The sequence below is a fragment of the Strix uralensis genome, chromosome 2 (assembly GCF_047716275.1).
Source record: "Strix uralensis isolate ZFMK-TIS-50842 chromosome 2, bStrUra1, whole genome shotgun sequence".
Classification (NCBI taxonomy): domain Eukaryota; kingdom Metazoa; phylum Chordata; class Aves; order Strigiformes; family Strigidae; genus Strix; species Strix uralensis.
The window spans coordinates 112,450,404-112,472,542 of record NC_133973.1 but is presented as its reverse complement, the minus strand read 5'-3'; the positions used below and the strand labels follow the sequence as shown (position 1 = coordinate 112,472,542).

General features: G+C 39.3%; 1 protein-coding gene across 8 annotated transcripts in view; it reads right to left on the bottom strand.

Annotated features, from left to right (window-relative positions):
* STARD13 (StAR related lipid transfer domain containing 13) overlaps positions 1-22,139 on the bottom strand; it is a 306,520-nt gene that overhangs the window by 225,759 nt on the left and 58,622 nt on the right. For all 8 annotated transcript variants that reach the window (XR_012627686.1, XM_074859839.1, XM_074859837.1 and 5 more), the window contains one exon: positions 964-1,110. Coding sequence is in view for 7 of the 8 variants with exons in the window: in XM_074859839.1 (XP_074715940.1) it covers positions 964-1,110 (147 nt within the window). In the remaining variant the exon portion in view is untranslated. The remainder of the gene's footprint in view (positions 1-963; positions 1,111-22,139) is intronic.

Here is a 22,139-nt window from a genome sequence, read left to right as displayed (position 1 = left end):
ACCACTCTGTTACTAACACTCTCTCTGCAGAATATGAAAATGCATACTGCAAAACACAATACTGAGATGCAAGATTCTGAACGTCCTACCTTGAGAGACATAAACATTTACATGGTGATCCACATAGACATACGCTTAAAGAATTTACTTTTACAAAATGAAGCATCATGGAACCAGCGACAATGGAAAAAGCATCCAAACAAGCTCACCTTCCAGGAATTTCAAGCCAGAACTAACATTCAGAGCTGCAAACCCAAACAATTCTATCTTAAGAACTTTAATCATAGCCTAAAGCAGAGAACAAACACTTCTACTTCTCACACTGTTCACTCTCCAGTTACTTGCATCTATAAAAAATCTTGCTTATTCAAAAATTACTTAAATATCATTGCTCCTTAATCCCATTTGCCCCCAAAATAAAAGCTTGGGAAACTGTGTGTCATCAACTGATGACACCTGCTACCACAAAATATTGTTAACTAGAGGAATGCGTCTCTAAATCAAATATTCAGATAAAATAAACAAAAATATTAATTCAACTCTTAATGAAAATACATAGTGTCTCTCTTGCTGTTATGTCTTTAACTAAATATAACAAGTGTAAATAGGCCAGCACCGTAACTTTCAATATTTCAACATTTCAACAATATTCTATCCTGAAAAACTATCAAATGCAACCATCAGGATTCAAATTCCCCTCTAAAAAAGGTGTTTAATGTCTTTAAGCTATATTGACAGAAAACCTACAAGTTTCATTCCATGACATTTCTGGTTATTTGGCTGTTAGTTGTCTAATGAAATTAGAATTTTTGTTATTATTGGGTGAAAACTGTAACTTACTTCATCCTTGAACCTAAGCTTCTTAGCCTATTCGGAAACACAACCAGATCTGAAAACCATGATTTGATGAGCATCTGATAGCTAAACGTTAGAAAACATATCATATGACACACACATTCTTACCAGTTGCTTGTGCCTTTTGGTAGAAGGAGTACTGGAGGGAGAAGAGCCAGCACTCAGAGCTTCTTCAATATCTAAGTTCAACTGTTCCAGTTTCTTCATAAGACATGACATAGAGTCTGACCATTCAGATCCTTTTTCTGGTTGGGTCTAGAAGAAACCAAACATACGTGAAGTCTTAAAACATTCAAGCTTTTTATAACTTGAAGACTCATTTTTCTTCTAGCCCTCAAGGAAAAAGCTGATCGCTTCCTTCCCTGTCCTTGAGTAACTTTTCTCCATTTAGAAAGCTTCAGTTATCACTCCGATCCTGATGACACATATTCATAGCTGTTTTTCATACTCAAATGATCACACTCCACTTCTGTATATCTGAATGGCTTTCTAACACTTCATCTTGGGTGAACCACTGCCAGCTCAAGCTAAGCACAACCAAGACTAAAACCGAAGTAACTTTAATGTCTCCTCCTTAAGCCGGTTCTGTTTTAGCATCTCTCCTCTGATTGCTTGTTGTCAATCAGAATGAGAACTTTGAAGGTCATCATGTGCACTGTATCTTATTTCTTGCTATAATTCCAGACTCTGTCAAGTCTTGCAGCTTTCTTCTGCCCATCCACTGGGAATAATTTACTGGTCTCAAACACCTTCTGTTTTCATGGAATCATTTTGCCTTTTATCTGAACTGCTTCACTGAATAATGAAAACATTAATCCATTGTAATGTAACTGCCAAAAATACTTTTCTTGTTCCTTAGTTTCCTCAAAGTCCTTTCCAGTGACTCCCCTTAAGCATCTTTCCACGGCAGTCCCTGTGCATGCTGCTGCATTATGCCTTGTTTTCCTTATTCAAATCACTTCTAATGATCCACAAGAAAAATACAGTCACACTGACCTCTCTGTCATCATGGTTAGCTACCGCTTCCCAGATTAGTCCCTATCCAGAAGCTATTTCAGTTCTTTCATCTTTCTTACTTTCACAAATGATACATATCTTTGCACAGAGGATAATTTCATAGCAAACAATTCTAACAAACTGAGCATACAAACAGTAATACTGCATTGCCATCCTGCTGAAATCCTAAGAGCATCATACCAACACTACACATTACCTAGGGGAGCTAGATGAATATTGTTATTATTCTTACTTGATAAATCTTTATGGTGATTTGTTTCCTTATGAGGGTTTTGCAAGTGGGACAGAGATAATTGTAATTTGCACACTATCGTAGAAAAAAGCTTTACAAATAGAATACAGGAGACTCACTGCAGTATTACACTGACATATATTATTACTAATGGAATTGCTCATCTTCACCACAGTAACTAAGAATAAGGCCCCAGATCATCAGACACCTGTCCTATACTGCCAACAGACACATGTTCCCTTCAGAGGGGCTAGTATTATCTTTGTAGGGATTGTTTTGAAGCACAGAAAGATAAATATCCAATCTTTCATTTTCCATATCTTTATTTGGAATTTCCCAAAGTTTTACAATCTCTGAGCATTCTTCCTGAAATGCTGTTAAAACTACTGAGCTATATTTCAACGCTGTAGCTATTAAAATTATTTAAACAGATGCTCTGATTGCTTCCCATTGTCTTCCTAAACATTTTAAACTAAAATATAGGATGTCCCACAGAAAGTGAGTATCAAGACACTCCTCATTCTGAGTGAGACGAAGTGTGCATGGTGATATATGTCTAAGACAGTCATTTGTAAACAAAGTAAAGATTCTACATTTTCCTGCAGTTACGCTTCCTCACGTACTGATCTTTCCAATACTAAAGAATGCTCAAAAAAACTCAACAAGGACAAAACACGCAAACCAACCCAAACTCCAGCAACAATAACTGTAGAAAGTCTGTCAAAATCTAATATGAAGGTTCTATTTCTCAACCCAGTTAAACTGTAATTTAAGAAAAAGGAGTTTTAAGAATGTGTTTTCATACCTATCAGTGGTAAACAGTTCTGAGGCAACAATTACACAGGGAAGTGAGTAAAATGTGTTCGATTTCCATGAGCTATGTAAAAATTGTACTTGCCAGGTGAGAAACAATGAAGGTGACATTAGAAGTTTGGATTTTTGAGTTCAATAAAAATTAGGAGTGATTTACACAAGTGCAAACAGACCATCTGTTCCATGACAGAAAGGAGTATTTCAGGTGGCTGGAGAGTGTCTCTGATTTCGCATTTTCCATAGAAAATACAAAGATGAAAATTTATGAAGACTTTAAGAAAGGCTTTAAAATAATTCTAAGATGCTCCAAATGCACATAACAATACATATGATATTGTGTTACAATGAAAAATACCTTTCAATGTGTAGGGAAGCACACTTTGCCTTTATCTTGACAAATATTTACCTACTGGACCAATACTTCCAGCATTCACTAATACTATGTAATACATCTGTAAGAGTGAAACCCCCTTATTTTTATACATTTCTTCTTTTACTGTAACAGAACTCAAACCACAGTAATTTCTAACAAATACAAGTCCTAAGGAGTTTCCCCAAACTATGACTCTCCTAGCTTTCTCCATTCAGTTCTGTCTTTTTCAGTTCAGTAAGACTCTATATTGTGTCTATTAAGGGGATGAGGAAAAAGATGGGTTTTCATTATCCTTCAAGATAAAGCCAAATGGGCCTACTTAACAAATGCCATTCACTAATTGGAAATTTGGCACAAAAGCACCATTTGGAACAAACGCTGATTGGCTACGTATTTCAAAGGTTGCCTGAAATTCCTGCTGAACAGCAAAAACATGATGCTACTTACATTCAAAAATATAGAGCCTGCACAGTAGGACTTCTAACCAGTGAATAAATTCTGCCTAATCCATTCACAAGGAACACAGTTCCCCAGTGTTCAGCCCTAGTAACTGGGCTGGACACTATCACAGTACTCAGAAGAGTTGTAGTGTATCTTGCCCATAGCAACTGCAGAGTCAGCAGGGTCAGAGTATCTTTGGAAGCTTTTGTCTCTTGCCCTTCAGGAGGAAAAAAGTCTCTATCTAAGAATCATGATCTGCTTTATTTATTGTTTTTCCCCTAAAAAGGTGTACAGGGAGAATACTCTTTTCTATATACTCTCAAGGTCTCCTTTCTTTGTTGGAGCCACAGTCATTCAGCAATGCATAGGAATGCTGTTATCTTTTGAAGAACCTGAAAAGTGTAGAGACAGAAGTGCATTACAGGAACAGTTTTTGTATCTTACCTTGGAATATAGAATCATAGAATCATTTAGGTTGGAAAAGACCCTTAGATTATAGTCCAACTGTTAACCTAACACTACCAAGTCCACCACTAAACCATGTCCCTAAGCACCACATCTTTTAAATACCTCCAGGGATGATGACTCAAGCACTTCCCTGGGCAGCCTGTTCCAGTGCTTGACAGCCCTTTTGGTGAAGAAATTTTTCCTAACATCCAAGCTAAACCTCCCCTGGTGCAACTTGAGGTCATTTCCTCTTGTCCTATCCTTGTCAAACAAATCTGTCAAGGTGGAGCAATCTTGTCTATGAAGATCATGTCATACATTAGGCAGAGAATGACATGTTGCTCTTGAAAGTGAACTCCTTTGCCATATGGATTTCTCAAGTCCCATATACTCAGGTTAGGAAAAAAAAGAATACAAATATAGTAAAACAGAAGCATCATCCTCTGTCCTAAATATATAATTAAGTGGTATGCACTTCCTTAAACTTAAAGCAGTTACAAATGCAGCTATTATGCTTCAGATAGTTATTGCATATGAAGAACTAACCCAACTATTTATAGTATTTACTAAGACATCTAGCAATCAGCCAAACATAAAATTTAGTTGTAGGTTGCTACTTCTTACAGCAACCAGAGTTTGTTTTAGAACAGCAAGCTTAATGTTTTTCTTACATATACACACACATATCCAGATTCTGTGTTCACTTACATAGATAAAATTTCATTACTACAATAACAAATTACAGAGGTAAAACAGGGCACAAGATTATGGTCCATCACCTAAACAATTACTTGTTCTTTTGTTAGATTGAGAAGTAAATACATTCCAGACATTAAACTATTTGTGCCTTTTGGACCAAAGCCTTCTGCACCCTGTTTTTCAGCTTTCAAGTGTTCTTCACTAATCTTATTCAGCAAAAACATCTGCTATAAAAGGCATATTTGTTTCAATGTTTTGCCCATGAAGCTTATTGCAAGAGTCCTAATAGCCGCCAGCAAATCTAAATTTAAACTGAAAGAATGTGGCAGAAAGGAACAAGTCCATATAGAACACTCAGAGGTCAGGGTTAACCTCGCTGCCAGACCTCATCCTATACTGGAAGCAGAAAGGCTCCCAAGTGAAGGGTTATGAGAAAATTACACAACTCTAAATTTATCTGGTTACTTGTGGCTTTCACTTCAGAAACCTTCAATAAGTCCAATTGTTCTGATAATTAATGTATTGTACAACTTCAAGTGATAAATTATTAACCTCCATAAAAAAATACCAATGCTATTTAACTCCTCTCTAATATTAAATCTGTTTAGATAAAATTCTCTCTGATGTACAGCCTAGATCCACAAAGAATGATTTTGTGGAAGTATTTCAGAGATCAAATATCATATTTTGCTCTTGCTGCACTGATGGGACTCCTTCATTCTCAAAAGAAGCTCTGTGCAAAAGAAGGTCTCTCAGTCACTGGTGGCTTTGCCTACAGGGGCTGGGGGAGGAAGCCAGTTTGATTCCTTACACAAAATCCCTCAAAAAAAAAAAAAAAAAAGTGTTTCGAATAGAAAGGACTCTTTTATTCTCAAAATAGATTTATGTGTGCCTTCTATATTGAAGATAAAATATTTCAAAGGGAATTTTCCCGCATATCCCACTATACTGTTGCTTAAACATTTACAGAGCTTTTAGATGGACAATTAAGTTGTGGCACCTTCGTCCTGGAAAGCATGTAAAGTAAACTCTGCAGTGAGCAACCTTTCCACTTCTAAGAACTGTATTGCTATCCATCTGAAATGGTCAAGGAAAGTCCCTTCAGTATCTCAAGTCAGCAGACAAAACCATGCACATAGCCTGGCTGGTGGGAAAATGAAAGCTCTTCAGGGATATCACATAAAATTCTGACAAATCTGGATCCTTCTGATCCCCAAAACATGGAAGCATTCACCTAAGATGGGCTATCAGGACCTCAGCTGTTTTCCCAAAGAAAAGCTACAGAAATACTAATATGAATATAGTGTTAATTTAATTGGTTTTAAAGGAAATACCTTTTCCAGGATGAAGCCTTTTCCCCCACACCTATGATATTTACACTTTTTAAATAGGTCTGTGTAGCGAGCTTCTTTTTTCCTTCCTGTCCAGTCACTTTCTCCTTTGTGCTTTTCTGCCTGAGGGTGTGCTGCCCCAAGCTACTGATTTCTTCAAACGGGTTTTCAGAAGTGACAAAAGCCATATCTGTATGAATCTGATGAAACCTTCTAAGTGTTTGATGCTCTAGAGCAAATTAAACTGATTTTTAATGACACTTAAGGTTGTTCCTGGCTTTTCTTCACTTCCTCTTACAGTGCCACCACATAACTGACTTCATCTTCTTTCACCAAGCTCAATCATGCATTTCTATAACCTACGTGTTTGTATTTTAGTAAACCACTCGCTATGTCTTTGAGGATGAATACAGTTCAATATAGAAAAATATTGTGGAAATGCTAACTTCAAGACATAGAACAATATGGATATATACTTGAGGGTTTTTTATTATTAAAAGGTGCACAACATGGGGGAAAAGGGAACCCAAAGAGAAAATAATGTAGCACAACCCTTACCTCATTTCATGCATTTGACTACTTGACTTTTTAAACGCAAACTCATACCAGTTTAGAAATAGACTCAATTACTTTTTATAACAGCTTTTAATCTCTCAGACAGTGAATGGGTAAATTTGGCCTTTAATTTGCAATCAACACATTGATCTTGCGTAGTGATAACGTCCATCGTATAAAAAAAAAAAAAATCCTAATGTCCTGTCTCTCTTTCAAGGGTTCCTGCATCAGTTCTTAAGGACTATTGCTCTACGCTAAGCAGGACAGGAGCCCTGGTAACAACAGAGTCTTCCAAATATTAGTTTATGGAAATATTGCCCAGATGAAGAAACCTGAGCTAATTTCTGGGACTGAAGGCCATAACCTGTATCAGCATGGTGCTTCACCCGAGGCAAGAAAGAGAGATTGGAAGGGGAAAAGAAAGGAATTTAGTTAAGGTGTGGGGCAAAATGCTTTGGAAAACAGTTGCAGACTACTGCAGAAGTTTTAAAGTGCAGTAGCCTTGTCCCAGATAGCCTAATATGAAAACTCTGTTGCAGGTTTGTTTTGTTTCTAGTAAAAGCAACTAGTTTCAAATTGGACTTCTCATTTAAAATATGACAACTTAAAATGGCCTGTAGTTGGTTTTAACAACAAACTGCAATTTGGGTTTGCTCCAGTGATTAAAAAAACCCTTTCTTATTTTCACAGTTCACAATGCCTACAGCAGTTCTCCACCTTCTAACAAATTATGATGTCAAGCAACACTGAATTTCACAAACAGGCTGTCTGACAAGCCTGTACTACAGACACATGTTACAGAACTGGCACCCGAATGGCCAGACAAGCTGTCTTAATTGACATCTGCTCCTATTTCAGCACATGAATTATCCTCTTGGGTTATCCCATTTTCAGCTGCTTCAGAGTGGATGCCAGCTCATCATTTATCTATTTTACCATTTCCTCCATCTTCTGAGGTGGCGGAAGTGAACTGCACTTCTTGTATCCCAAACACCTGCTCTAAGCAGTAGTCAAATTCTTGACACCATCTGTTTGCAATTCAGTTTGGCACCATCTGCATCAGTGGTTGTATCTGCACATCACGATTAGTGACCATGAATGTCAAAACAGTTTACACACATAGGTATTAAAACGCATTTAACTTCTCCAAAAATAACTCACTTCAAAATACAGTAACTTTAACCATGACTATCTTGGAAAATGTAACTGACCTGTGCCTGTTTACAGAAGGGTATCTTCTTGGAGCGCTCGTTGACTAACCAATGGTGTGCTTCGGACTGGGTTTCACAAAAGCTGAGGGGTCTCATGCCACTAAATCCACAAAAAGTTACATACCAGAATAGGGAACTTAAAGATCCTTTGCCCCAGTGTGTTTAGTTGCACCTGTAGACTACCTTTTGAGATTGGATAGGGCTTAATCTGTTTTCTTAAAAAAGGGTTATCTCTTTAGAAAATGTTGTGGTTACAGCTATCCAGGATGTAGAAGAGCTGGGCTCAGCTTCATCTTCGGCCTAGTGCATTTTACAACAGCTCTGCCATAATTTTAAAAATCAGCAGGGAGAAGAATAGTATCACTTTAATACTGGGTACAAGTGGCTGTGCAGGAAGTTCCCCTTCTCCTTGCCAAAGAGGAAACAAACATGAAAATCTGTTTTACCATTTGTAGCACCTACCTTGAGGGGAACAGATCAGAAGAGTTTTGTGAGGTTTAGCCAGCAGCTATGCTCCATAAAATATATAAGCACTTGGCTAAGACTATTGTATTGGTCCTACAAACAGGACTTCATCCCCAGGCTACCCATTTGAGTCGTTTCCACCACATGTAATTTCTCTTATTTGTTCAACAACTCTTGAATTATTTTTGCGCAGGCAAAGCTACAAGAGAAGAACCTATGCCCATAAAAACTTACCATCAGAAATTCTTCTGGAAGGTAGAAAACACAGGCTAATATCTTTCAAACTGTTGAGAAACCTGAATCCTTCTCTTCTGGAGAAGACAAACCACTAAATTATGGAAAATGTAAATAGAACACCTCCTTCTTTTACAAGAAAGCGGCAGCCCCCATTGTATTTTGTGGAAACCTTCATCCTCAGGATATACATGTAGACTCTATGTCCACCAAAGTGACCCAGAGTAACCAGTCCCACCTATGTGCTGCCTCCCAATCAAGGTTAGCCTCACAAAAAGCATCAAGCCCTTGGTCTTAGAATGAATTGTATGATTTTGTCACATGCAGGTAATAAGCAAGCAGGAGATCTTAAATTGAGAAAACAGCTCAGAAAACAACAACCCCCTGCGACTTTATCAGTGCCCGGCTAGCCTAACAGCCAGTCTCAGACAGTGGTCAGCAGCTGATGCCTAAAGAAAGGCTGTAAGAACTGGGCAAAAATAACCTGATATTTCACACAGGATGCTTTCCCAGTTTTCAGAAACGTAAGCTGCAAATTGTATCACAACAGTGGCCATCAAGCAGCAAACTGAACAGGACTTCCATGTCAAGCAACCAAATTCTGCCTGTGTCCTAGATTACTTGGGATTTGATTCAAACATTAAAAATTCAGTTCTGGATGAATTCTCAGATCATAGTCAACAAAAGCATGACAAGTGCAGCTCTTCAGTTATGATATTTTCACTTAGACATGCATGCTACAAAACACTGCAAGGTCCACTGCTCCTCCTGAAACTTCCATCTTCTATTAAAGATGCGTACAGCCTGATGAAAGTCCCACTTACTTAAGAAATAACGCATTATTCTGAATTCTTCTGTGATAACATCTGAGGTCTCTGGTAAATAAATGTAGCAAATAAATACTCTAGTCTGATCCAGGTCTTCCAAGACATAAATGCAAACCAGGGCATGTTGCATCTTAATACAGTAAGTAAGGAGGGGGAAAAAATTTCTGCTCCAAAGAGTTAATGACTGCTCCATTAGTAGCTTTTAAATACTAACAAGATTTAAAGCTCTAATGCTGTGCTTGCGTGCTACATACAGCCCTCTTACTATACTGGTAAAATAAGAAAATCTTCATGTGCACTTGCTTCTTCCACACCAGATCCTTTTTTTTTTTTTTTTTTTTTCTATGTGGAAATGAGAACATCTTTCTCCTATATTGAAAGTGATTCTGATTTAGAAGGATGTAGTGAAGACAAACACCTATGTGGAGCCCACAGGAGGCCTCCCCTGGTGCCATGACCTTGCTGGACACAAAGTGTATATAGTAAACTTCACCTCTACTGGCTGTAACAAAGGAAAATGAGTGTAACTGGTGGAAACTACAGTGTTTGCCTGGAGATTAGTAAATCTAAAGTAATATTGGAATAGGCAAATGAATGTGCCCAGAGACCAGTAGTGAAAACAAGAAGAAACAGTAACAGCAAATAAGAGCAATAGGATGGTATAACCGAAAATTATTTTGTGACCCATGTAACACTCAGGAGATACCAGACACAAACCCTATGAAGGGTAAAGCAAACTTCGGGGAAAAGCCTTCAAAATCCCTAGAGGAAAAGCCACTGATAGGCTTATCTGCAGCATAAAGCACTGGTGCCTCAAGAGAGGAAGCCCTAGTGCCTTACTCTTGCTGCTGGACCCAGAACAAAGTCAGCTGCGATCGGAGCACGGGCAGCCCTACCCCATCCTGAGCAACAGAGGCCAGCATGGGTGTCCTCCTCCACTCACCCCATCAGGGTCTAGCTGTGGACAGCGCGTAACTGTTAACGGGTCATCAGTGTTTTACTTGTTATTTCAATAGCTGAAGTAGGATTTTGTTTGGTATTAATGACAAAGCAATAATCTTCTTTAATATAGTAGTTGAGTTAAAGAAGGATTTGTCTGCTTCTGTGGCACACCACCACCCACGATGCTCAGTCAACTGTCAGAGCGCACCTTGATGAAAGTCGGTGCTTGGTGGGTGGGCAAAGGGCGCTGACGGCACCGAGAGCTGCGAATCAATCCCTGCGTGCCAGAGCCAAGGCTGCCCTGGCAATTTAACACACAAGCAAGAGTCATTTTTTCTAAAAATATCAATGTCAATGTTTCCTTTAAGAACTCTGGAGCAGATTCTAAAGATTAAGATGGTAAAGGATAAAGATAATAGTAATATCTAGCAAACTTCTAAATGTAAATAACGAACGTATCTTGAGACACAAAGTGCCAGAACATTTTTAAAAAAAATAAAAGAAACCAAACCCCAAACCAAACCAAACTCTGTGTAGGTAACTATAACCTTAGTGCTTTTTTTCTTAAAATACCAACATCCTTATGTACCTAATTTTCAATTATTGTAATGTAAAAAATTGATATATACAGTGAAAGAATTTCCCTTTTCATGTATTATGAAACTTCAGCTATTCACTGTTTTCTGAGAAAGTCATACGGTGCTTCTTTAGTGCCTACATTACATACAAAAACATAACTCACAAAAACACTTGATAAATATGAAACTCATAAAATGACTGCAATGCTATCATTATATTTATGACAAAGACAAAAAAAAAAAACCCAAATCCCACTGAAGAGGACAAAAAGGATAATCCTTCCAAGATTCACAAGCATTCACAGAGTTCTGTCAAACTTGACATTGTTCCCTGCTCCAGTTCTTGCAATCTACTATTGAGAAGAAATATTAACATTAACAATACACTTCAAAACAGAAATCAGAAATAAATGGAGAAGATAAAGAGTGAAAAGCACCTTTTGGGATTAAAAGAGTACTCAAGGACAAAGAAAAGAAAGCTTGGCAGAAGGGAAGATATTTTTGGTGGCTAAAAATAGGTGGTGATGGGAAAAAGGATGGAACATGAATTATGACAGAACAAGAGAACAGCAGATAATTGAAATAATGTAAACCTTCCAAATTATATCCTGAACCGATTCTCATCAAGCTAACGATAAAGAAAGGCCATTGATCCCAGACCCAGAAAAGTAATTAGGCACAATTCCCAGATCTTCACTGGAAGTTTGACACCTAAGTAGCCAGATTTAACCACTAGGCTTCACTGTTATTCACAAATATGTTATATGCAATCTATGGATTTGTTGTGAGTTAAGTATTTATTGATATATTTAAATGCATTCTAAAAAACCTGTAACTCTATTAACCGCTCCTGAAACTCTTGAAACTTTTAGAGCAACAAAAGTAACAAGTTATATAGCTCACAGTGCTAACATTTCAAAAACTTGTGTAATATAAAAATGTCTATTTTCCTTAAGTAAGTGCAATTATAATCGTTAAAAGATCCTTATTTCACATTACTTAGCTTCACATCAAGTTATGCTTATCTGTTAAACTAAAATAACAAAAAACATTTATGAAAAGTTAGTTTAATGGGTACATGAGCCTGGGCCAAGTTTCCCAATATTATACCAATGTAGTTCCACAGAAGTTGTGATTGTCCCAATATACAACAGTCTTGTAAGGCCTGGATATAACCACACCAAATTACAGGTGACAGGTGCTTCAATTTGTGTTTATTTTATAACAGGCACACTCATAACATCAGAGTTAGAAACCTGATTTTGAAACATCAGGTCTCACTGCAGTAGAGACCACCCCTGAAATTTTGGACACAAAACAGTAGAACCATCCAGTAAAAGGCATCACAAAGGCTTTTTCCTCCAAAAATCTTACAGCAAAGAACAAAGAAAGGTTTTCTCAAGTCTAAAAAGCAATTTATTACATTATGATCTCCAGGCATTTCACCCAGATCCCTCCAACACTTAACCACAAGTTATTTGTTTGGTAGCAGCACACTTTAAAAAGAGAAAAAAAAAAAAAAAGTTTTTTCTCATCCTTCGCTTCAGGAAGCTTTATTGCACCAAAAAATCACAGACCAGGCTGTGCCGTCTCCACACCCTTGTGCTCAAGGGCACCGCACAAGGCCGCCCCCACCGTGGCCGTGGCGGCACTGCGAAGGCCAGGCCCCGCCTGACACCGCGCACAGAGCGCGGGGCCCGGCCCCAGGGCGAGGCCGGGGCAGCACGGCCCGCCGAGCGGGGCTGAGCGGCGGCGCCGGCAGGATCCGCTCTCCCTCCGCCGCCCTTCCCCCGGCACGGCAGGACGGGCTCAGGCTACGTTTCGGAGCAGCCGCGCCCCTTCACGCTGCGGCGGCGGCTGCCTCGGCCCCTTGGCACGGGCGGCCGAGCGCCCTGCCCCCGCCCCCCCCAGCCGCCATGCTCGGATCCGCGCTGCCGCCCGGATCGGCGGCGGCTGCGTGAGAGGAGACGGCGCCTCCCTGACGAGGGGGCAGAGGGGCGGCTACCGGGGCGCGGCCCCCGCTGAGCGGCTTCCCGCCAACAATGGCGGCGGCCCAACGCTCCCGCGCCCGCCCTTTCCAGGCGCTGGCGCGCGGGGGGGGAGGGGCGGGGCGGGGCTCCCGCCTGGGCCAGCGCCCCGAGCTGCGCGCGCAGCGCCGCCAGCTTCCCCTTCGCTTCCCGCTCCCCGCCCCGGCCGGGGCGCGCGGACGGGCGCGCGCCGCTGTGACGCCGCTGGCGGGCGGGGCCGGGAGAAGCGGGTGGGCCGAGACCGCCGGCTCGCGGGGCAGCAGCGCCACCTGGCGGGCGGCGGCGCCCGCGGCCCGAGCGCGCACCCTGACGTCCCGGGGGGGAGGGGGCTCGGCAGCGGCCGGGAGGTGCGGAGGCGCCGGGTGGGGGCACCGGAGCGCGGCTGTGGCCTGCCCGCTGCCCCTGCCCGCTGCCCCTGCCCGCTGCCCTACCCGCTATCCCTGCCCGCTGCCCTGCCCGCTGCCCCTGCCGCGCCCCGCCCGGCAGCCGCTGGCCGGGGGCAGCCCTCAGGGCTCTCTGAGGAGGAGCAGCGCCGCGCGGGCTGCGCTGCAGTCAGCGGGAGCCGTTCCTCCAGAGGGCGAGGCTGAGCACTAGAGCCGGCCCTGCGGGACCGATCGGGCCGTCCCCATTGTCTTCAGGGCCGTGGCCTCAACGCCTCCAGGGGCGGGCGGGAGGAGCCGCCGGGTGCCCGGGCCGTGAGGGGGGACGCTGAGCCGCCCCCTGCCTCGCTCCTTCCTCAGCAGCCTCCCCCGTGCGTTGTCTCAGTATAAGAACTATCACAACTGGGGCTGCCTTGGCTCCTTCATGAAATGGCTCTTGCACAGGCCTGTGCCTCAGTTTCCCCATTATAAAAGAGCGCTTCTGCGAGGAAGACCTGCTTCATGCAGAGCTGGCGTGCGGAGCCTGCCGCTGATGCCTTGCCTGCCCAGCTAAGCGGAGGTAGGCAAGGCTTAAAAGTAATCCGAAGACAATCAGATTTTCAGAAATATTTCTACAAGTTTACACACAGGTGGGAAGTTAACTGCTTTTACATTCAAAGCTACAGCTTCTGCCGTACAAGCATTGCACTTAAAAATGGCTAACTGCACGTCTAAATAGTTACATACACGTATTTTTGAAAATTAAATCCATAATGTTCTACACATAATGTTCTGTCCCTTTGCTGTACCTGACATATGCCAGAATAGATTGCGCTGGCTCAGTCAAGACTGGTTCTGTTCAACTTCAGAAAAATATGTCAAATCTGAGATTTGATTAGATTGCCTTGATTTCAGTAGTCTTATGAATAATAGGAACTGCATGGATAATGTCAGACAGTTACAAATGTAAAATTTACCCAGATTCTCAAAGCTAGGCAATATTGGCTGTCAGAAGCACACGACTGAAATCACAATTGTGTTTGAACCATTTGACTGTACCGCATTGTGCCTTGGGACAGTTGATCGCTTTTGTTAGTGGTGAGACAGCCTGAGCTCAGCTCTGATGTTTGAACACAAAAGGAGACTTCAGACAAGAGAGAAAATTCTTCAAACTCTTAGATTTCAGCACAGCTCAAGAGAAGAATGTCTTCAGAATTGAGCGTTTCTGAAAGCATTTAAGATTTGCTTACTGGCTTTGACATATTAAAATAAGCCCAAGTGGGCAGATTTGGACAGTCTCATTTTTTATTTTTCTGGTGATATGAAAAGGTTTTTCTTCAAACTCCAGTAGATTTTGAGGCATGAAAGGGGAGTATATGGGATGGGAGGAAGGCTAGAAATGCTGGATGCTGGAAGCTGAAGTCAGGCTGTAGTCACAGTTCCTTTAATTACCAAAGTGAAGTCTGGCAAAGCGTCAAATCCATATTTGGAGGATCAGCCTCCTAGCTTGACATCATGACACTCAGGAGAAGCAGGTAGAACAGAGAATCAAGGCTTTGAAGCCTGAATTTGAATCCTGTTACAGTACAGCTCCTGGTGTCAGAGGAGATTAATTTTGTCATTTGTCCTTTGTCATTTGGTTCAACACAAATGATAATAAATACAAATTATACAAAAGAAACAAATGATAATAAATAAATTTTGTTATTTGTCCTTTGTCATGTGGTTCAATACAAGTGGTAATAAACAAAACTCCAATTTCTATTCTTCCTTTATAAATAAAACTCAAATATATTGGACCACATCAATCAATATATTTTTAAATACCTTTTAAAAATCAGTTCTCTTAATTTTCTTTCAGAATGGTCTAGTTTTCTAGTTTCATTTACTTTTTGTAATAGACCTTTCCTAAGGGTTCATTGTCGGAGTTTATAGTTTCAATTAACGTGCTAAATGTATTTTTTCCTCTGAGTTTTTTCCATTCTATTTTAATGGTGCTTATATGTAAAGTAATTATACTTTAAGAAATTATTTCATATTTTCTCTCTTTTTTTTTTGCTTGATGTTTTAAGAGAATAAAGTCATAGTGTTTTGCCTTGGTGTTGCTCAACTGCTGCGACATTTCCCCCACAGCTTTTGAGTATTTTAGATAGTTTCAAGCCAGTTTGAAAGATGGGAAGATATATCAGAGAGATCAAACTTAAAAGTTTAATCAAAATTTGTTGCTGAATAGACACAAGAGACTCAAATAACTGCCCACTGTAAGCTGAGGATGAGATATCAGCCCATATTATTTCTGAGCAGCTGCCAATGAGCATATATGGGCTAACGGGCCAGGCGGTGAAAGGATACCTGTAGCTAAAGCACATGTTGTCTCTTGCCAGAATCATGGGGAGGTTGGGGAAATTCTGGGGAAGGGAAAGTAGAGGAGACATGGGCAAGTGTGGAGGAAATAGTGGGAGGTGGAAACGAGATAATGCAAGAATGCCGGGAGAGGACTGGAGTATGGTGGAAAAACACTGAGTGCTGGAGAGTGGATGGAGAAGCAGTAGGTGCTGAACAGGGTGAGCCAGGAGGCATTAGCTTTGCAGAATGTCAGTGTGGTAATCTTAAATCTGAAAACCACTTTGGAACAATTCTTTACTTTTCTGAAATAATCATCATGGGGTGATTAGGTGAATTCTGTAGAAACAGTGGGACAATACATTTTCAATTCCTAGCCTGAGACACTTGATTTTATAAATGACTTCTTTTCCATCATGAAGGGCAATTAGTCCCTGATCAATAAATTGAAGAAAAATACATTGTGAGGGAGCTGATGGGTTGTTCAGTTCTTATTCGATAATTTTATAGGATTTGTGTCACTCATCCCACATGCTGTTATATTTTTTCAGAAGGAAGAAAGGGGTTTCTCAACAGCTTCTGTTTAGGTGTCAGCCCTGCCAAGTTGCTCCTTGCAGAGCCTCGATGAATTCAGTGAACTTCATTAGAAACCCATGTCTTGCAGTCAAGGATCAAGACAGGGATGTAGTTAGTTCCTTTCTGAATGTCAGCCAGGAGGAAGAGTAGTGGGTTAAGAAAGAACAGTTGCATAAAAGAAAATAATTATTTTATGTGGCAAATTTGCAGCAGATAAGTGCATCATTGAAAATCTTTTCTGGAAAAAAAAACATTAGGAGTGAGTAAGTAAACTAAATGTATCTGTAACTAAAGATACAGTTTAATGCAAACAGTAAAAATTACTATTTCTTTTTAAGTTTTGAATTCGCCAAAGTTAAAGGGAGGTGGGAGTAAGTTTGAGTATGCTGTTGAAATAACGGTTGGACTAGATGATCTTCAAGGTCCTTTCCAACCTAGATGATTCTGTGAAATCAGAAATATCATTATACTTGGTGACTAGATAAAACTAGCTCCAGGTATTATTTATGGTACATGTACATTGTTCAGTTTTTAGTGGTTTGTATCCCCTGTTTTAGAGGGCTTGTGAGTTGTGGCATTTCAATTACAAGAAGCTTGTCAAAATGACATAAGGACACTGATCATAGCAACAAATAAATCTCCTTGTGTAAATTTTTGGAAGTGAGAGAGATGAGTGAAAGAGTACATTTTTCTTTTCATTGTCTAAGTCTCTTAAATCCCTGCACTTATTCAGATGGGATGTCCCTCTGGAGCTCTTCAAAGATACCAATGTCTTTTCCTCTGACTGTATTAGGAATTTATGTTCTTCATTTGACAGACTGCTTTCTCTATAACATGGAAACTGGATACGTTCCCTAACACCCAGCTCCAGATAATTTTCTGCTGATGTTTGAACTCTGTGTTGAGGCAAGACCTAGTGTGCACCATCTCCACTCCCACTCCCTCTTGTCTTCCTCCCACATCCCTAGTTTCTCTCGGAAGAATATTTAATTATGAGAGCAGCAAGCCTATTCCACCAGGCCTGGTGGATGATCAGGAACCATAGCTATTTAGATACCTACATTTTAGATTAAAATTTATTGCCTAAATTATAGAGATCAGATTTCACTCCTCCCTCCCTGATAAAACCAGCAAAAGCTTTCAACATGGAGAAGCATATAGTATTAAAGTTTTGAACAGGCCACAGGCTCTACCAATGACACTTCCTGCAAGTCACCTCTCTGTGTTTCTGGTTCTTTTTTTTCACTACCTTTTGTTTGGTAAACTGAGATTTATGTTCCTCCTATCTGCCTATGCTAAAATCCACAGTATCAGGTGTGCTACTATAATAATCTGCTGTAGTTTATGCTTTTTCTTTTTCCTCTAAATGGCTAGAATACCCATGGAAAATGTAGAAAATAAGGAGCTGAAGGAATTACGTAGAGTTTAAATGCTGAATTTCAGATCATCACCTAATGCACAGGAACAGTCATCTGTCTGTGCATGCGTATGTTCCTTATTAATTTATGTAGTACGTATTTTGTCTTACATTTTTAATTGTTAATGCTAGTTATCTACATAAAGTTTTCAGAATTTTAACTACGTTTCTTCTTTCAGAGATCAGAAACAGACATAAATACCATGTGAGTGATCAAAGCAACTTTCAGAAACGTAACTCTTCATGGTATTTGTAACTATTAATGGTATTTGTAAGTAGCTGAATCTCTGTCTCGCTAGGATTAAAAAAAAAGTAACGGTGAAGTATGTGGAAATGTTGTATAATTACTATATAATATTGACTTGTGTATTTTGCTCCCCTTGGATATCTTACTTTATGAAGACTCTTTCATGGCTTTTTTAATCATAAACATAGTAGTGATTATAGATTTTAGCATGTCCTTTTTAGCTTGGGAGAAACCTAACTCTGTTAAAAACCATAAAACACATCGTGTTAAACAAATCAGTTTGATGTCAATTTTGAAGAAAAGTTGTTTGATAAAGTACCCTTAGGCATCATTCTTGGAGGAGGATAATAATTTCTGTATCCCCAGAGCATTTAACCATATTGCTTATACCATATAAATATTTTTGTATAACACAAAGGTTGGAAAATGTGGCCTAGAGCTCCAAAAAAATCTGTTTTACTGTAACAGTATGATGGTCACTAAATAGCAACAACTACTGTTACCAGAACCTTAAGGTTCAGACATATTCCCTGTTCCTTGCTTCAGACATCTGCTGGAATGAGAGGGGTTGAGAGAGAGATGTGATCTGTAGCAGCTACTTTTACAAACCTACAGAAGTTCTGCAAAATCTTTAAGACACAAATGCACTAAAGATGTTCTGAGGCAGGTGAAGCTGTAAATACGAGCCTGCCCCAGGGTTTCGCTTATCAAGCAGATGTTTAGCCTAACCATTATTGACTTCTAATATACAATATATTTTGAGTACTTTAGTGTTATTTGCACTTGCCTGGCTCTTTGTGAAGGACCATAACTGAAAGCATCTGAAAATTCTGTTTATATATGTTAAGGTATTTGGAAAGCCTTATTTATATTTTAAAAAGTAATGGTAATAAAAAAAAACCATGAAATCATTATTGTTTGGAATTACAAAGAGAATTACAAGAAAGAGAAAAAAAAAAAAACCTGCTGTGGGATAATTATCAGCAGTGATATTTTCTATTCACAAATATTTCAGTTCCATGTCATATGAAATATTGTAACAAAACTCCATCAACCACAATAATCCAAACAGAAAGATCTGTTGACAACCCTGGCAAATAACTGAAAACAAACAATTCCTAGCCTAATTTAAGGTGGCTAGGATTTCAGCTGGTTCCTCCGATTATGTATCTCAAAAAAGGTTTGAAAAGTATATGTTGAAATGTAAGAGACTTAACAATAGTAAGAATGAGCAACATCTCTCTAGCAAAATGCAGTACAATGTAGAATTGCAAGATTTGCAGGTTTAAGAGGCATATCTAGATATCCTTGCAGAGAAGGCTTTATGTGCTGCATTAGCACCTGGGCTATATCCACAAATTCTGGGATAAAAGTTGGAAGAATCATAGTTTGTATTTTAATAGTTTGTCTAAAGTAGTCTTGATAATTTGTTGAGGAACTTAAAAGCGTGACAAACTCTCCCAATTGCTTTCCAATCGCGCTCACCTCCGTATAGTCCTGTTGTGATATTGCCACCTTTTTTTTAAAAAAAAAACCAACAACACAAGGGGAAATGGACTAGAGCACACTTAGAGAATGTGCATAAACTGATCAATATATAGTTTAGCCTTGCTGGAAAAAACCCTGTGTAGACAATACAGAAACCAGCTGAGTTGCAACCCAGTCAATATATGTTTAAATTTAAAATGCCAAAGTGACAGCAATTTTATTTGGAATCTAAGTGATGTATTTATTTTCTTTTAATTTAATTGATATTTGTCAATTCATCAAACTTGAATTACTTTTCAAAGATAGGTTAATTTTGACAACCTTCCTTTGGGGAAAATACCTTTACCTGCCAGTTAAGCTCTACAAGCTCCTTAGTATCCCATCTAGCAAGCTGCTGGAGGCTCCTGATGTATCACTCCCAGGCTAAGGAATCATTCGCTGTCATGGGCAATTTTGAATCTTTGGGGAGTTTTTTTCTGAATTGGAATAACCCCAAATTTGAAAATAAGTACTTCCTTTGCAAAACTGAATGCTTTTATTTGCCATGCTATACCTAGAAGGGTTTTTTTGGTATATACCACCAATTTTAAATTGGATGCATAAACTAAATTTTTCTTCTTACTTTTGTCCAGCTTTCAACCTCATGCTTGCTGCTTTTACACATTCATTTTAATTTGCATCGGAATTAAATGCTGTGTTTTCTGAGCTGCTTGAGTGACCACTCCTTAGCATTTGCAACCGTTAGAATACAATTTCCAAATAAGAAAAGAACACCCATCAAGAAGGTCTAGTCTTTTTTTAGCATTATCTGCATTCCATGTAATGCCATTTAAACTGATTTTCTTAAGAACTTTATACAACACTGGAAACATTGCGCAGAAGAGAAGATGATCTGAGATAAAAACTGTAAATGTATACATTCCAACTTTTAGCAGTTCTTACTATTTTAGTGTTTGTATTCATGGTAAATTCTTTTATTTAAAGAAGATTTATATGAGAACATTGAAGTGGCAATTTTAGAGTTTGCTGTCTGTCACTCACATGCAAAATGCAAGCTTTGTCATGTCTGAAAAGTTAGGTTTCAAAAGCATTTTCTGAACCTGTATAATGCACTTTTACCTTTATTTCAGAAAGAACTGAGTTCGTCCCTGCTTGCTTGGAATATTGGGGGTTTCCCACTAAGGCTTTTTAAACCTGTTTCTCTCTTTTAGCATTCCTCTTCTTTTTTTATTTAACTCAGTGGCATTTTGTGTCCCCCAAGATAAGAGTAAAAGCCTTGTCCTTACAAGGCTTGGACAAATCAAGATAGCACATGATATACAAAACACAAAATGGAGGTCTATCTTGACAGCCCTCTTGCATAAGAGATACTTGATAGTATTGCAACTTGTATTTAAAAGAAAGAAAGAAAAAAAAAGCAGGATCTGTGGAATACTTTTGTCTTCCAGGGGTAATCTTTTTTAATTTAATCATCTTTCCTCTCCCAAAAATGATCATGTTCCATATATCTATGTCTACAGTTATTTCTAATATCTTAGTAAACTCTGATACCAGCAGATAAAAGTACAGCTTGAGGTGAACTCTTGGAGTCTAGATCCTTAGTTGCACAAATACGTGGTATTTTGCTTTCTCTCAGTAGAGGCACTGATCTTGGTCAGGCATGTTGTTAAAAAAAAGAAGTCTGTATATTCTTTCTTCTAGTTACTGGCTTTGCATACTTCTTTCTTGGTCTTGATGTATGATGTACATATTACAGGATGAAATACATACAAGTTGCAGTGTTATATTCTGTTGTTTCTTGGCAGGTTTAGCAGCTTTTTTTACATTTTAATTTAAGTAAAGCGGTCCCCAGCCTAACTGCAAAGGCTTTTGCCACAGTGCAAAATCATCATTACATAGCTACTGAAGTTTCACCATTATACTGTTTGAATAGGAGTAATAAATATTGACTGCAAAACTTACAGTAGGTTATATACCATATCATTAACTACTTCATCACAAAGATTAGATTAAGGCCAATGTTTCTCTGAATATACAGTATAAATAAGCTGTTAAATCTTTGACACTAAAACATTACCTATTCTAGATCACATTTTTGAAACACTGGATTGAAAGTGTAAATGTCAGAGAATTTCAGAATCCGTAGAAAGCACAGATAAAGAGACCCCAGTAATACAATCCAAAAGTCCGGTGAGATTTTACTGAAGTTAATTTCTGGAAGAGGAATGTTTCAAATGCAGCCTCTGGTCTCAATGTCCTGTCCAGTTTATTTCTGGAGAACTGCAAGCTAATTCAAAGGAGGTTTCCCTTCACTGCACAAGTCTTAGCTCCAAGATAATTCAAAACTGGGCAGGACTTTTAGTTTGGAGTAAAACTTGGATAGGTAAGAGCAGTCTATTTCCGTTTTTATTACAATTTAAAATACTCCATAGTTGCAGTGATTGTTAAGAAAACCCTTGAGGGTGATGATATTCTCTCCTACAGAAAATAACCACATAAGAATGTCATAAAAAGAAATCCCAGATCCATCGTCCTAAAATTTCTATGAAGTTCATATTAAAAAAGTTTTAAAGTTTCTCTGAAATTATTTCAAACATGGACCTCAGTGTTTGCACAGATCACTGGTTATATGATAGCTGATACCAAAATGATCATAGATCCC